Source organism: Stenella coeruleoalba (genome assembly GCF_951394435.1).
Source record: "Stenella coeruleoalba genome assembly, chromosome: 2".
NCBI lineage: Eukaryota > Metazoa > Chordata > Mammalia > Artiodactyla > Delphinidae > Stenella > Stenella coeruleoalba.
In genome coordinates, this window is record NC_137147.1 from 47,847,982 (window position 1) to 47,864,817 (window position 16,836).

A 16,836-nucleotide genomic window follows, 5' to 3' on the forward strand; every position below is an offset into this window, starting at 1 on the left:
CATTTCTATTCCTTTGAATTTTTGGACATGGGTTCACCAGTCTCTGTGAATTAGTTGATTGATTAATCCACATGACTAAACCGCAAAATGTCTCTAACATTCTGTAACGTGGAGTAAGATAATTAGGATGTGCACTGACTAGTGTATTAGTTTTCTGACGTAATGTGGATGTTCAGAACACGGGCTTCGGTGGTAGTGCTGAGTTCAAGTCCAAGCTCTGTCAGTTATTAATTGTGCAACCTTAAGACGATTCGTCTCTCTAAACCTGTTTTCTCCTCTGAAAAATCGGTCATGATCACTGCCCCTACCTTGCAAGTTGTGTTGAAGAATGTTTAACAGTTGGCATGTAACTAACTAACTCAAATAAAAAATATTGTTTAAGGGTTTGGCAAAAATGTTTAAGCATATGTTTTCTTGAGTTTGTTAAAAGTAGAGGAAGGATAGGGCTTCCCTGGTGGTGCAGTGGTTGAGAGTCCACCTGCCGATGCAGGGGACATGGGTTTGTGCCCGGGTCCGGGAAGATCCCACATGCCGCGGAGCGGCTGGGCCCGTGAGCCGTGGCCGCTGAGCCTGCGTGTCTGGAGCCTGTGTGCTCTGCAACGGGAGAGGCCCGCATACCGAAAAAACAAAATAAATTAAAAAAAATAAAAGTAGAGGAAGGATAAAATATTCCCACATTCCCTATTTGTTTTCAAATAGCCATTTAGATAAAACACGTAGAGCAGAATTCTGATTTGAGGGTCTGGCCTTCGGTAGACACATGGCCTTTGAAACCCATTGTTAAATAAGAGGTAGTTTACATCAAAATTCCAGTATGATCTTCAGTTACCGTGTAAGTCTGGTTTTATTTGGGTTTCCTGCCAGTGAAAACTCTGAATCTGATCTTAATAGTCCTTCAGTTTTAAGATAAATCGCTCGCCTTTGTGGGAAGGTGGTGGATGGACACTTTTGTGACAAAGTCCTGTTTCCGTTTTATTTAGACACAGCAACCTGGGGATTCCTGGAGTGTGGGCTTTTCATATCGGCAGCACCTCCCCATTGGATAATGTCAGGCCAGCGACAGTTGGAGGAGACCTTTCCAAAGCCCACCCTCCGGCTCCCCTGGGACATTCCTTCAGCCGCGCTGCGGCCCTGGAGGGTGACTACACTGAGGACAACTTGGATTATTATGATGAGAATGAGGAGGACGTCGAATACCCCTCCCCTGCTGAACCAGAGGAAGCGTCGAATGGCCACAGCACAGTCGATGTTTCCTTCCACCCGAAAGCTGATTCGAGGCCGCTAGGAGGTGGGATCCCTCCGCCAGATTCTGACCTGGCCTCCCCTTTGCCACGTCCAACATCTAGGGATGGGCCTGAAACAGACTCTGCCACCTTGAACCCTCAAACCAAAGAGGGGAGACCTCAGGGGGAGATAGATGCCCCGGATTTAAAAGGCCGAGTCGAGTCTTCTGAACAGCCAGGGACCACAGTCCCTGCTCCACCAGAGACTGGAGGTTCACTGGATCCTTCCCAGCAAGCCCCGCCTCCCTACCCAGATGGACGGGCACAGCCTGCAGACAGGGATGTTCCTCCAGCCCATCCAGGAGGAGAGGCCATTCTTCCAAATTACCCCGGGCCGGATCACACTCCACCCCTGGGTCGCAGGAGGCAAGTGGTCGGAGTGGAGGACGACATCAGTTCCAACACCGAGGGTAAGTGGGTTTGAACCCTGGGTGCTAAAGAATTCATTGAAAAAATGCTGATCTTCCAGAGAGTCGTGAATTTTCTCTCAAGCGAGTTGAGGAAGAGTTTCGCAAAAAGAGGCTTGGGACTGATTTCTAAAACCCATTGTTTCAGGAGATGGAGTATCTTTCCTTTGCCAAAGAAATCTTGGCAGGCAAATTCTGTTTGGAATCTCTTGACCATTACTAATGTTTTATTTATTTATTTATTTATTTTTAAAATGGGCCTCATGAATCCCGTGGGGAAGAACTGGGGTTGCGCGTGCCAGCTGTGCTCTCACGTGGAATGAAGTTATTTCAGTTTGAAAGTTCAGCAAAGGTAAAGAAGCGTTTTGAGGCTTCGCACACATTACGGTACTGGAGGGCTTCAGGCTTTAGTTTCAAGCAGCGAGTTGTGCTGGCTCGGATGAACATTCCGGCTTCTTCCTCTATGATGGGATGACCCCGGTGCTCCCCTTGCTTAGAGACACGGCTGTGGGCTGTGGGAGAGGGGACCCCTGGGGAGAGAAAACTGCGAACCACCTGTGTCTTGTCATTTCTGGTTCACGGCTGTGCAGCTGTGCTAGTCAGCTCCCCGGAGGCTTGCCCTCATTTCATGACTCACTGACCAGAGCGAGGGGCCAGCAGAGAAATGCCCAGGGGAGGTGACGGTTAATTAATACAGACACGGAGCCCATGTCACCTTCTTTTGAAGGCGAGACTTGTCATGTCAGCTCTTTCTTCCCAGTCAGGGATGTAAACACCTGAATGGGAAACTGGCCACGGATTCATCCCATTTGTTCCAGGGACTGCTCATCTGACCTCTGACAGGAGGAGGGAGGTCAGAGGTGAAAGCATTCTTTAGGACCTTTGTTTTTTTTCCTTCACCTTTTCTGTTTCCCATACTTTTTATGGTAAAACAGGTTGACCTAGCAGAGGGTCTTCCAGGTGGCTCTGCTGTGGTCCTGATCTGCAAGAATTTGCTTGAAGAAGCCCTTCTTTCAGGAGAGGTGAAACTGTTTTGTGACTGAGGCAGCATCGTGTAATGATTAGAGGGAGAACGTTGGTGTAGGTTTGAATCCTGGCTGTCACGCTGTCCGGGTGACACTTGATGTAGCGCCCAAGCCTCCAGTTTCTCCTAAATTTGACGAGAGGATTAAAAGAGATCACGAAGTTCTCAGGCTAGCGTCTGTACTAGTTGGATCTTAATAAATGGTGGCTGCTGTTACTAATTATAGAGGATTTAAAGCAGTGGGAATGGGGGTGGGGTAGTAGAGAATGAAGAGTGGGCTTGTTAAATACTTGTGCCTTAATTTGTGCCTAAGGACCACGTTTCTCTCAAGTTGAAGATGTGAAGTTTATTGGAAGGCTTCAGAACCTTCACACCCTTCTGATAGTCTCCTGAATTTTCAGCATAAGTGCCGTCTATCTAAACAAAATGTAAAGCCAAGTATCAAAGACACTTTGATCAAAGAGATTTTTGAGGTAAAGATGTGCTCCTATGTGGTCTTTTCATTTGTGGGTTGTGATTTCCTGCTCTGGGAAGAGCTTGGAATATTAGAAAGCAGATCCCTGGGGTGAGTTGTTAAAGGGTTAAGAAGAAGGGGCTGCACATCCTGCTTTGAACTGTGAGGGGCTGGATAAGCTCGAATAGCTGTAGGGGTCCAGGGAACTGGCCATAGAGAAAAACAGGCAGCAGCGAGAACCCTCGCGGGGCATGACTATGATACTTATCAGCTTCTGGATGACGTCTACCACTGACATCTTAGAAATGGCAAAACGCCTTCGAAACAGCTGGTTAATACAATGAAACATTTAGGAAAATAAATCTAACTAGAAGTTTTTGAAACTAGAAAAAAAAAGTCAACCACCGTATTAGCAGACAGGGAAAGCTTGAAAACTTGAAAGCAGAAAGGGAAAAATAGGTGAACCTCTGGTTTCACCTCAGGCTGTAGGAAGACTCGGTATCCACGGGGAATTTGTTCCAGGATCCCCCCGCAGATACCAAAATCTCTGGATGCTCAAGCCCCTTAGTCAGCCCTCCGTATCCACGGTTCTGCATCCTCAGGCCCCCCCACCTGCGGGTTCCCCTAACCGCAGATCCTTGACATTGCACAGGATCCGCCATTCCTCGAATCCGCGGAGATACCGGGGAGCTGACCGTATAGAACCATGCAATTGTTAATTACTTGGTTTTTCTTGGCAGTGAACTTTGTTTTTTCAAACAAAACACTGGCATCCCAGAGGTCCATCAGGCAAAAGTGGACTCCCTCTGGGAAAGCCAGTGGGCGGGGTGGCAGAGACGCACACCGAAGAGCGCCTGCTAACTGTCCAGCCTCAAGCCATTTTGACCAGCTTTTCCTACTGATGCAGTGGAGGAGTGTGGATTTTGGTGTTTGATGGAGTTGAGCTTGATTCCCAGCTCTGCCATGTGGTTTGGGATAAGACATTTTCCCTGTTTGACTCATTTTCTTCAGCTATAAAATGGAGATAACGTAGACCTCATCAAAGAGTCACGAGCATTAAAATTGGGCATGGAAGCACCGTGCCCAATAAATTTTAGTTTCCCCTTGAAGCTTCATAGCAGTCAGCTTGGTAAACCAAGAAATTAAAATTTAAAGCCCTCCCCCAAATATTTCTCCCTTCTCTTTAAATTTTTTTTTCCCTCTTAGGAACTCTTTTTATAGACTTTTTATTGAGAAATCTAGATTCTTTTAAGATCATGTCCACACCAGGCAAGAATGTCCCAATTTCACTCTCGTTCTAGCCTCGAGCATATTATTTGCTTTGTTCTGTTTTCATAGACCACAGAACCGGCAGTAAATTGGATGCACAAGCTTTCTCTGTCTCAGGGGCCTTACTTCTCCAAGCAGCTCTGGAAGCTTGTTGTCAAACCAAAAGTTACCTGAGCACCTACCATGTGCCCTTCTCTGACTGGGGCACGAGTGGAAGTTTTCACTGGTATTTATCAAATGTCCACTCAGACTCTGAGAGGAAACTTTGCTTGGATTGCACTAGCACAGTTGATCCTCAGAATTGCCCTGTGGGGTAGGTACTATTATCCTTCTCACAGTACAGAGAAGGAAATTGAAGACTGAAAATACGGAGTGATTTGTCTGCGTAAGAGGCAGACCAGTACTGCGGCGAAGCCATGGAAGATTAGAGCAAGCTGCCAGGTAGCACAGCGCAGGGCAGATTCACCTGCGGTGCCATCAGGGAAGTCTTCATGGAGGAGGGGGGCTCGAGCCAGGCCGCGGGGTCGGAGTCTCAGTTTAGAGAGGGAGAAACGGGGGCATATTCTGGACAGAGGAGTGACAGGAGTGGAGGTGGTGAGGTGGAAATGGAGAGGGAGGGAGGGAGGGAGGGAGTTGGGGGCGGGGGATGTGAGAGGCAGCTGCCACTGAGGCTCCAGATGCCTAGGGCCAGAGACTGCCGGTGTTGTGGGCAGCAGGACAAGCTTGATTCACAGGGGTCGTAGAGATTTTTAAACCTGCCCAGGGGGTGCAATGGGAAGCTTAATCTGACCTCAGTCTGCATGATGAATTAGAAAGGGGGAGGGACACCTGGCTTTCAGAGGCCTCACGTGTTCTCCCTCCACCGTGGGATCCTGTTGATTCTACTTAGACGGCATTCACGCAGGGCAGGCCCAGGGTGTGAACAGGGATTTCCCTGTAGCTTCTGGTCCAGCTCTACTTCTGGCCTTGGGGGAGGCCTCAGGAATGTGGTGCTCAAGCAGCTTCTACCCCGGGATGAATTCGAGCAGGCTCTGCTGCCCAGCCCAGCCTTCCAGGCACAAAAGCCCCTCTCCCAGGTGCACCCCCAGGTTGCTGAGGGACTGTGAACAAGAGGACCCCCATACCTGTGAAGACACCTGCATGGGAGAGCCTGCTAGTCTCACGATGGTGGATGTAACCCTCCCCCCACAGAAAAACAGGGTCCTAATAACTGTTTGCCCAGCGAGCTCCACTATGTACCACACACATACCCCCAAAACAGACGAAAACTGGAGGGAAAAGCATACCACTGTTTTTCATTATACAGTTGGATGTGGTTTTTCTTATTCGTCTATCATTCTGTGAGGTGGGAAACCTAAGAAAAATCTGTCCTGCAGTGAAAATGTAGGTCCTTTTTCTTGAGGTGGCAGGAAGAGCTGTTAAAAGTAAAAGACAGCTCAGCTGCCAGGGGCAGCCCCGCGCAGGAAGCCCTCCGTCCCCGTTTGCATGATGAACCCGGTCTGCTCCGTGGAGCCTGCTGGCCTTCCACGTGGCCAGGCCAGGGTGGAAGACGAGCGCTTAAGTGTTTCTGGAGAAATGAAGACTGAAGGATGGGTCAGAACAAGTGCAGAGGAGTTTTCCATTTGTGTGGAAAACTCCCAATTAGGACAAGTCTCAAGTACCCTGGCAGCACCTTTGCTTCTTTTCCCTTACATAGCCCCATAACCCTACCCCATTTTTCTTTCTGTTTAAGGATAGGAGAAGAGTGAAAAGCATTAACTGGGAAAAAGAAATGAGATTTTTAAAATCCTCACGTGAAGTTTCCTTTAGCAACGGTCTAACCTCAGTTAACAAAGCTGCTGCAAGCTGAGCTCATTCAAACCTGGCCGGCCTCTGCCCTCCTGCTGGGCCCGAGCTGCCAGCCGACTTGTCCCTATCGTTTTTGACTCTCTGCGACAGGAGCTGCGAGGCAGAGCGTGGGTCCCCGGAGGGTCTGGAAGACAGCCTGCCCCAGTGGGTAAAATTCAGGAGAGAGGAATCTGTGGAATGCAAACTATATTTCTCAAAGTTTGGCTCTAATCCACTTGTGGCTATTTCTCCCGTGGCCCTGGTTTAAAATGCTGATTCCACACCCTTCCTCCACCTTCTGACCCAGAATCTGCCTTTTTATTTATCTTTAAAATATTTATTTATTTAGGCTGCGCCGGGTCTTAGTTGGGGCACACGGGATCTTCAGTTGTGGTAGGCGGGATCTTTTTTCAGCTGCCGCACGCATGTGGGATCGAGTTCCCTGAGTGCGGATGGAGCCCAAGCTCCCTGCATTGGGAGGGCGGAGTCTTACCCACTGGGCCACCAGGGAAGTCCCCGGAATCTGCCTTTTTAAACCAGGTCCCCTGGTGATTCTGAAGCCCATCACAGTTGAGTACTGCTGGTATAATGGAAGGGGCGTGGGATTTAGAGCCAGAAGATCCTATAATCTCTGTGGGCCTCATTGGTGTCATCTGTAAAGAGGGGATACCACCTCCTCACCACAATAGGAAGAAGTGTGTGAAAACACATTCAAAGCTGTGAGGTACAGAGGCATAGACACGACCACAGAAAAAGAAAAAGTGCCACTTTGTTTTTGCATCTGCTCACTGCACATCTCATCCAGCTGGGATTTAGACACTGATTCCCCCACCTTCACGGAATTCAGCATCTTTGAATCCACCTGCAGTTCCCATAGAAATTTGAGAAGTCACGTTGGCCAGACGCCTGGCTTTTCTTCCCTGGTTAGAGAGCCACACGTGGGGTCACATTTCTAGGTCCTGTTCTCCCCCTTCCTCAGGGAAGGGAGATGGCTCCTGGGCTCCCGGTTCCGTCCACTAAGGATCTTCACGTGCCCCGCTTGGGGGTTTGGCCTAAGTGGGCCATAAGCACAGCGTTCCACTTCTCAGCCAGGCCAGGAATGAATGCTAGAGCATTCCCTGAAATCCCAGCCACCCCCAGGAGCTAATTGGTCAGATGAAATTCATTCACTACATTAATCAGCATTCTCTGGCTCAGAAATGGAAAGTTTGCAAATATCCTGAACATTTTCCTCACTGGACGTAAGAGTCACCCCAGGAGTGGCTAAGGTACAGACTCGTGGGATCCGCCTATCGAGAGTCTGAATTGGTAGGTCTAAGGTGTGCCCTGGGAATTTGCATTTTTAACTGGCATCCCAGGTGATTCTGATGCAGTGGTTCCCAGAATCCCTAGGGAGGAACGCAGCTGTCCCTCTGAATGGTTGAGTAGTGCCGTGCTGAGGGTATAAGACCGTGTCAGGGGCGGGGTGAAGCTTCCCAGATGCCTCAAAGGCATCGCGGGAGCTGAGCTGCCACAGACCTGCTCCCGTAAATGGCACCCCCAGCCTTCCAGTTCCCACGCCAGGAAATGAACATCCCCGTGGACCCCTCTCTTTCTCCGCTTGTCCTCCCCACCCTGCTCTCCTTCCCTCTCTCTACCCTCCCCCGACTCCTTCTCTCCCTCCATCCAATTCATCAGCAAACCCCGGCAGCTCCACCTTCAAACAACTCCAGATTTGGTCTCTTCTCATCCTCTCCACCAGGACCTCCTACTATCAAGGCACCGGCTCATTCCTGAGGTTCCTGTAAGTCAGACCGTGGCACTCTTCTGCTCCCCAGCAGCGTCCCCCCCCCCCCCCCCGCACTCAGACTAAAGCCCAAATCCTTCCCTTGACCTGTGAGGCCCGACCGGTGAGAACTGGCCAGGATTACCTCTCCTGCCTTCTCCCGTCTCCCTGCCCCGTCCCTCCCACGTGCCCCGCCAGCCTGACGGGAGCTCTTACCCTCACTCATCCTCTCCTCTTCCAGGCCTCTGCCCAAAGCTCATCCTCTCCCCAGGCGCTCCGTGGCTGTGTCATTTAAAAGAAGCAAAGTCACTTCTGTCTCCAGCCCTCTTGTTCTTTTACTTTAAGCTTCTGCACAGTTCTTGACACCATCCGCCGTACTGAATAATTGACCTGTCTGTTGACTGCTGCCTAGAGGGGGGAATGTAAGCTCCAAGACAGGAGTTTTTGTCTCTTTTGTTCTCAGCTGTATCCCTAATTCCTAGTCCAGTGCCGGGCCCATAGGGAGTGCTCGATAAGTATTTGTTTGAATTACTGAAAGAATGAAAGAAAATTGTAACAGGCATTTACCTTTCATCTAAGCTGACATTGTCAGTGTTACACGTGCACGTCTGCATGTGAGGGCAGGCACGGAAAAGGGGTCCCGGTGTTCCTCTGTCTAGGAGCGCACCCATCTTTCCCCGGTGTGACTGGCGTGGGCTGGAAGGCTGAGCTTGTGTTCTTGGCTCAGTAAGTCCCATCCTGGGCATGCAGCTCTCCACACGCACACACGCACACACGCGCACACACACACACACACACACACTTGAAAAAGATCCCCAAGCCAGCTTACCAATAGTTAATTTAACCCATCGTAAGTATAGTTTCAGTCTCATAATAGCCTTTCATGGGGCCCTAACTTATTTTTTGTTAGAAACGTGTGGTCTGCGTGTCCATGAACTTATAAACTTTATCACAGTTGCATTTGTAAGTTGCTGGCTGCACTGCTGAGCCTCTCTTTTTACCCATAGAAAAGCCATGCCTCCTCCTAGTATTTTAGTTCAATTAACCCAACTCAACACATCTGTAGTCTTCCTCCAGTTCATCTCTCCCTGTTTCATAATCCTCTCTTAGAAGAGGGATCTTCACAAAACAACAAATAGACGGAACGTAATACAAACCCATCATTTCTTTAATTTGAGGGCAGAACAGTGTTAATGTGATTTTATTTTTACCTGAATTTCCTGAAAATGACTACCTTTTAGTCCTGCATCAGGTTGTCTTTTTACCTTGGTGCTCAGGAGTACCAAGAAATAATGTGATTTCTGGCAATGAGGTGTGAGAAGGGGTGTCATCCTGATTTTGGAGAGGAGGAAACACACGGTGCATTTCTGTGGTTTCTGCAGAGCCACCTGAGTCAGGCTGCTGTTGGACGTCAGAACTTGGGACCCTCTGCTGCCCCTGCTTCCCTTGTGTTCTGGAGGGAGAGTCCTGATGGCAGCCGATGCCATGAACACACTCACAACTGTGCCAGTCCCTCCAGGGGCTGCTTCTTAATACTTGTGACTTTTCAGAGCTGGAAAACCCCAAGATTTTGACAAGTTACATTCATTTATTTTTTACTCAGACTGGAATTTCCCCCCCTTATTAAACCAATGGTATAGATAATGATACATCATTTTCTCACAGCAACCTCTTATAATCTTCTTTATTATCCATTCTGTTTTTCTGCCTTGAGTTTTGTGTCACTTTCCTGTTTTAAAAAGTGTTCATGGGGGCTTCCCTGGTGGCGCAGTTGTTGAGAGTCCGCCTGCCGATGCCGGGGATGCGGGTTCGTGCCCCGGTCCGGGAAGATCCCACATGCCGCAGAGCGGCTGGGCCCGTGAGCCATGGCTGCTAAGCCTGTGCGTCCGGAGCCTGTGCTCCGCAACGGGGGAGGCCACAACAGTGAGAGGGCTGCGTACCAGGAAAAAAAAAAAAAAAGGCGGGAGGGGAAAAAAGTGTTCATGGTGATGCCTAATTTTCTATTTTTATCGAACTGGAATTTCTCAGCTGTGTAGGCCTGGTACCAAATCTTGAGTCACCGACTTAACTCACTCTGCTCCCAGTCAGATATTCCACTTGAGTCAAGATCGTCCGTCCTGCCAACCCTCAGCTCACTTCTTTCTCAAGAATCTGTAAGCAGCAGTTAAATACTGTCCAGAAGTTAACACTGCTGCTGCTACTCAGTTCTCCTACCTGTGCTTTTCTGTCAGCTGTGACAGCCATCTGGACAATCTCTGCTATCTTCTCCCATGTAGCCTTATTTATAAAGTAGGACTCAAACCTGACTGTCCGAAGCCTGTGTTGATTAACCCCAGTCACCTGAGCAGATCCTTTGCCTGGCTCTCGTGATCGATGTCCTTGAGCTCTGCCAGAGGGTGGTTGAGTACAGCTGTCAAGAATCTGGAGCCAGACTTCCTAGGTTCAGATCCCAACTCCACCACCTACTGCCTGTGTGACTTCAGGAGAGTCACCTTAATCTTTGCCTCGCTTGTTTACCTGCAAAACAGGGATTAAAAATTCCCTCTTGTGCAAATTAAAAGAGTTAATAAAGTTCATAGCATAGTACCTGGCACATATTAGGCACTCTTTCAATGTTCACCTTGTTATATTCTCACTTGCTGATACAAGTCTACGCTGGCTCCATTGTTACTTCTATGGTGCTACGTTCCCACCCTGCCCCACCGTTGGTTTGTTTTCTGTTCTCCCCGGAATACTGGGTAAGTACTGATCTTTCCATTTCTTCTTCCCCTTCCCATTTCCTCCTTTTCAGACCTAGATGTGGAACACAACTGCCACCCGGTTTTTCCCAGGAGCAGGGTATCTGTCTTCCTTGGGAGCCGGCACCCCACAACAGCACTGGAGTCCAGCACTAGAGTTTTGTGCCATCTTTGCTCAGGCGGCTCCTGGAGTCTCCACCCACCTCCTGCTCCGGGGGATGCAGAGGCAGAGGTGTGCACAGCCACTTTGCCTCCTGGTGGCCGTGCCTGGGATTGGGATCATCCCCCATGTCCCGGACAAAGCTTTCTCTTATCTGTCAGCAACCCCCAGCCACACCCCAATTCCTTGGCCATTTCCCTTTAGGGACAATAGCATCTGCTCCAGTTCCTTTGTTTCTTGGTAGCACAAATGACTCTCTTTTTTTTTTTAATGGGCAGAATAAGCGAGAGCTGGAAGGAACAGCTACTGGAGCACTGAGCTTACCCAGGTCCACGTGGCTTCCTAGAGAATGGTGACTATGGCCAGGCTCTCCGCTGCTGCCCTGACATCCGGCTTGGGCCACACCCACCATGAGAAACCCTGCAAAGGCACAGAGCCTTTCACAGCTGGGCTCCCTGTTTCCTTCCCCTCCATCTCCACCTGCCTCCTATACACTTTCTTTAGGGTTTGTGTGTGTGTGTGTGTGTTCTTTCTTCAATGCCCTTCTTCTCTTTCAGAAAAAAAAATTTTTTTCTGGGAAGTAAGACAAGCTATAGGTTATTCTCTTCAAGTTCAAGGTTACCAAAAGTAAAAGAATGGTTAGACGTAAGACCGTGTTCGTTAGTTTCTCTCTTCGGTCTTCCTCTCGGGAGCTCATTAATATTAGTTTGAACCGTATAAAATTGCTGACCTTTGGCCATTTTTGACCCAGAAAATGGCAGTTCAACCTAACACGTACTTCCTGGTTGGCTTTCCTGTCACTGCACCGAGGGGCGCAGTCTCATCCTCGCTCACCAGCTCTGCAGAGAGACCAGATGGGAGCAGTCAGCAGTACTTCTTGCCAGCAGACAAAGCAAGTTAATTCCCCTGAGTTGAATGTTATTTCCGTCTCTTAATTATTAAAACCCCATTTGTTTATTACACAGCAGATGCTGTGTCCGTGATGAACCTTGGCAACCATGATGCTGGAATCACTTTGTCCTTTACATGCAAGTTTGTTTTACTTTCCAGTCTTCATGTACAACACTGCCAACAAGGAGACCTGCGAACACAACCACGAGCGCTGTTCCCGGCACGCCTTCTGCACCGACTATGCCACGGGCTTCTGCTGCCACTGCCAGTCCAGGTTTTATGGGAATGGGAAGCACTGTCTGCCCAAAGGTGAGGGGTGCTGGCTTGATTGGGGCGGGAGCTGCTCTGGGTCTGTTTCTGTCGCTTGCTGTTTCCAGCTGCCACTGTGAGCTCTGTTTATGGACCTTGTGTCTCTACTGCTTGAATCAAAGCCTAAGCAACTTGCAGGTGCTCCATAAAAGTCTGAGGAATGAACATGTTTCAGCTGATTTCCCAACTTGAGGATTAAACAGCAATGTTTCCTCCCTTTTGGCTAGCTCCTTAGGGTGCAAGTGGACAGGAGAGAGGGAGGTTGGGAGAAGCGAGATCAAAGGCAGGTCTGTTTTGTACCTAGGTGGGTAGCGGCTGGGTTAGGGAGTTGCGAAAAAGGCTGAAGGTGGAGTGTGGGGAGTTGTCAGTGGGATAGTTTTTATCTGTGCATGTGGACAACGGTCAAGGCTGACGGGGTTTGCTGTCTCTCAGGGACACCTCATCGAGTCAATGGGAAGGTGAGTGGGCACCTCCGCGTGGGCCACACGCCCGTGCACTTCACCGACGCGGACCTGCACGCTTATGTGGTGGGCGACGACGGCAGAGCCTACCTGGCCATCGGCCACATCCCGCAGCCCGCCGCCCAGGCCCTTCTCCCACTCACGCCGATCGGAGGCCTGTTTGGCTGGCTCTTTGCTTTAGAAAAACCAGGCTGGGAGAACGGCTTCAGCCTCACAGGTGAGGAGGGCCGCAGGTCACCATGGCTTTGGCAGCGTGGAGCCTTGGGTTTTCATTCAGTAGTCAGTTGTGCAATGTTTCAGAGCCACACAGGTGTAGTTTTTCTGCCCCGAGGTAGTTGGGGATGGTTTGGCCTTGCAGGACTGTTTTTAAAAGACAGTGATTTCTTCTAAAGGTTCTCCAGGTGGTTCTGAGAAATAAGATGATCCCATGTGGAGCATTCGTGCCCTCCTACCTTCAAGAACCCTTGACGCTGCTTTGTCAGACTCCATGTAATTCGGTTGTCACTCACAGATCTGCCAAAGAGGGATGCAGGTGGTAGTTCCAGGGCATCTGGAGATGATTTTACTTCATGGGGGAGGGGTGCCTTTCCTCTTTGTCCCCTGATGACTCTGATCTATACTAGTGTAGACGGTGCTTCTCAGACTTTAACCCACCTGCACGTCACCTGGGGCCTCGGGAAAGTGCAGGTTCTGATTCAGTAGGCCGGGGGTGGCGGGCCTGGGGGCGATCTGTGATCCTGTTTTCCTAGCAAGCTTCCAGGAGATGATAATGCTGGTCTAAGGACCACCTTTTGATAGCAAGGGTGTAGAAAATACTTCTTGGCTTCTCACCTCACTACCCCTTTATTGCACATAAAGTGTGAGAGAAAAGTTCTTGGCCCTCCAGCCGTAGAGCTCAATAGGCATTTGTAAGATCTTGCTTTTAATCAAGTTTTGATAAAACCTTGAGTCAAAAGTAGATAAATAAAATACAGTATACCTAGTCACATTTGAATTTCAGATAAACAATAATTGAATAATTTAGTATAAGTATGCCGCAAATATTGTATGGGACATACTTATACTAAAAATGTTTTTTATTCATCTGATATTCAAATGTAAATAGGTGTCCTGGGGATTTTTGATTGTTTTTGTTAAGTCTGACAGCCATAGAAAGAGAAAGGTCAAGGATGTTCCTAGGGGTTTATTTTTCACAGAAAACAAGTTCCTACAAAGAGAAGCAGTGTGAGATGGGATAGAGTGGAACCATGCTCTTTAACAGAAAGTTTCGGGGAACTGGTGAGATCAACAGCTGATAGTACTTAACCTTGGTTATCAGATCTCCTTAGGCACCATCCCCAACAGTAGGAGAAACTGGGAAGTGGAAGTATGAACTGGTGACTATTGCTGGAAGATGCAAGGCCCCCTTTCATCCCTGTGCTGGATTTTTTTCCTCTCCAGGTGCTACCTTTGTCCATGACATGGAAGTTACTTTCTACCCAGGAGAGGAAAGGGTTCGAATCACTCAAACTGCTGAGGGGCTGGACCCAGAGAACTATCTGAGCATTCAAACCAACATTCAAGGCCAGGTGCCTTACATCCCAGCAAACTTCACAGCCCACATTGCTCCCTACAAGGAGCTCTACCACTACTCGGACTCAGGTACGTGCAACCAGTTCTCCGTAAAATGGGGATGGTGCGCATCTCACGAGATAGTTGTGAGGATTATGTGAGTGACTACGTGGAATGTCCTTATAGAACAGTGTGACACATGAAATGAGCTCAGTGTTGTTTTTATGATTCTTGTTATTTTATTAGTGTGAGAAAAGTGATGGCTGTTGTACACAAGAATATCAACATCCCTACCCAATATTTGCAGATGATAATATAATAACAACCTAGTCTATGGGCTGGGGAGGGATGGTATAATTTTGTACAGTTTTTAACCGTCCTGCTCTCTGGGCTGTGGAAAAATATTGATTATTGGAACTTATACTTGTTCTGTAACCTTGGTTCAGCCTGCTTTGAAATCAGAGATGCCATACAGTGTTGCAAAACTACCACTAGATTTGGAGTCAGAAGACAGGAATTCTTACGGATGAATTTAAAGTATGTGGGGAGTAAGATCACTTACTGTCTGAGAGCTTATTTTCTCATCTTTAGAATGAGAATAATCACCCCTTTTCTGTCTCTCTTACATGGTTGATATGTGTAAGGTGTGATGTGTTCTGTAAGACACCCCCTGATTTTGAGATGCTGCCCCAATCTCAGTTGCTGTCCTGCAGCACAGGGGTTTGTTTTGAGTTGTGCCTTTGCTTCTCGTGCGGTGTGAGAGCTGGAAGCCAGGCAAGAGGCACAGGGAAGTGAATGGGCAGCAGAGATCTGGCCTGGGCACAGGGTAGCTGATGGCTAGAAAACTGCCTGGCCTCCCAACTCTGCACTCAGGTGGAGATAAAAGACCCCCACCCCTTTCCCCAGAAGCCTCCAGACTTAAGTGCAAGGTGTTGGAAGTCTTCTGTGCACTGATGGATGGATTGGTTGAAAACTTGGGGGGAGTGGGGTAGAGTCAGGCCAACTTGAGTTCCAGTTCCAGCTCTGCATACCAGCTTTGCTTCTTATTTTATTTATTTATTTTTGCGGTACGCGGGCCTCTCACTGTTGTGGCCTCTCCCGTTGCAGAGCACAGGCTCCGGACACACAGGCTCAGAGGCCATGGCTCACAGGCCCAGCCGCTCCGCGGCATGTGGGATCTTCCCAGACTGGGGCACGAACCCGTGTCCCCTGCACAGGCAGGTGGACTCTCAACCACCGCGCCACCAGGGAAGCCCCCAGCTTTGCTTCTTAGACTACTTAATTAACTCTCTAACCTCTGTGAGACTCTCCACACAAGATGGCAGGGCCCACCTCACTGGCTGTTGTGAGGAATAAATGAGGCACTGCTTATAGAGTGCTGGGCATGGCTGGCATATAGTAAAGTCATTCTTTGTGAATATTGACAGCAGCGATTATACCTCCTGCCTCTCAGTGCTTTGGTTTTACATCTACGTGGGTTCTTGGGACCGCCTTGCAGGTTTCCCATATAAGCTCAAACTTCCCAAGGGGACATGCTCCAGCAACTACATGAAAAACTGTGCAGAGAAACTCACCTCACATAAAAAGCCTCTGTATTTAGTATCTGTAAATGTCCTCGTTTGACTGAATAATGTCTATTGCAGCTGTGACCTCCACAAGTTCCAGAGCCTACTCCCTCACGTTGGGTGCCGTCAACCAAACACGGTCCTACCGCCTCCACCAGAACATCACTTACCAGGCATGCAGGCATGGCCCCAGACACCGGGTCATCCCCACCACCCAGCAGCTGAATGTGGACCGGGTCTTTGCCTTGTACACGGATGAAGAAAAAGTGCTCAGATTCGCTGTGACCAATCAGATTGGCCCTGTTGAAGGTATGGTTTCCCTTTTTTGTTATTGCTGGGCAAAAATTACATCCAACCTTCTTTCTTTCATGCCTTTTGAGTGGCCTCAGAATGATTCACATAGGTTACTAAGGGTAACTGAGTGCCAGGCTCTGTTAGGTGCTGGATGTAAGGATGAATAAAGCAGGGTCCTGTCCTTGAGAGGTAGAAATGGAACTTTTAGAATAGTGTTCCTGCCAAGATCAGGAATAGAGCATGTACATGAGGCTGGTTTGCTGCAACACCCAATTGTGTGTGCTGTCTGTGTTGGGGATACACCTGTGAACAAGGTGTGGCCAAGTTAGGAGGGAGATTGATGCTGACAGATATTTGTTATGATTGTGCTAAGTGCAGGGTGCTGTGAGCCTAGTTGCAAGGTTCAGGAATGATGTCCCCAATGAAGTGAAATTTTAGCTAAAACTTAAAAGATGAGAAGGATTTCACCAAATCAAGGTGGGACAAAGAGCCAGTGCCTAGAAGAACAAAGTGAAATAGAACTTGCATGTATGAAAAAAACCAAATTAGCATCATACTTAATGAGGAAAGACTGGTTGCTTTCCCTCTAAGATCAGAAAGAAGATGCCTGCCCTTGACACTTTATCACTGTACTGGAAGTTCTAGCCAGGGCAGTTAGGCAAGAAAATGAAGAAAAAAAAAAAGCCATCTAGATTGGAAAGGAAGAAGTAAAATTACCTCTATTCTCCTTTGACATGATCTTATTTGTAGAAAAACTAAGGAATTCATTAATTAAAAAAAAAACTATTTGGGGGCTTCCCTGGTGGCACAGTGGTTGAGAGTCCGCCTGTCGATGCAG

The 16,836-nt window shown here is 48.6% G+C and overlaps 1 protein-coding gene across 2 annotated transcripts in view; it reads left to right on the forward strand.

Moving 5' to 3' along the window:
* Positions 1-16,836, forward strand: part of NID2 (nidogen 2) — a 79,568-nt gene that overhangs the window by 16,797 nt on the left and 45,935 nt on the right. For both annotated transcript variants that reach the window (XM_079914459.1, XM_079914460.1), the window contains exons 4-8: positions 981-1,693; positions 11,978-12,127; positions 12,560-12,805; positions 14,029-14,229; positions 15,783-16,013. In XM_079914459.1, the coding sequence (XP_079770585.1) occupies positions 981-1,693; positions 11,978-12,127; positions 12,560-12,805; positions 14,029-14,229; positions 15,783-16,013 (1,541 nt within the window). The remainder of the gene's footprint in view (positions 1-980; positions 1,694-11,977; positions 12,128-12,559; positions 12,806-14,028; positions 14,230-15,782; positions 16,014-16,836) is intronic.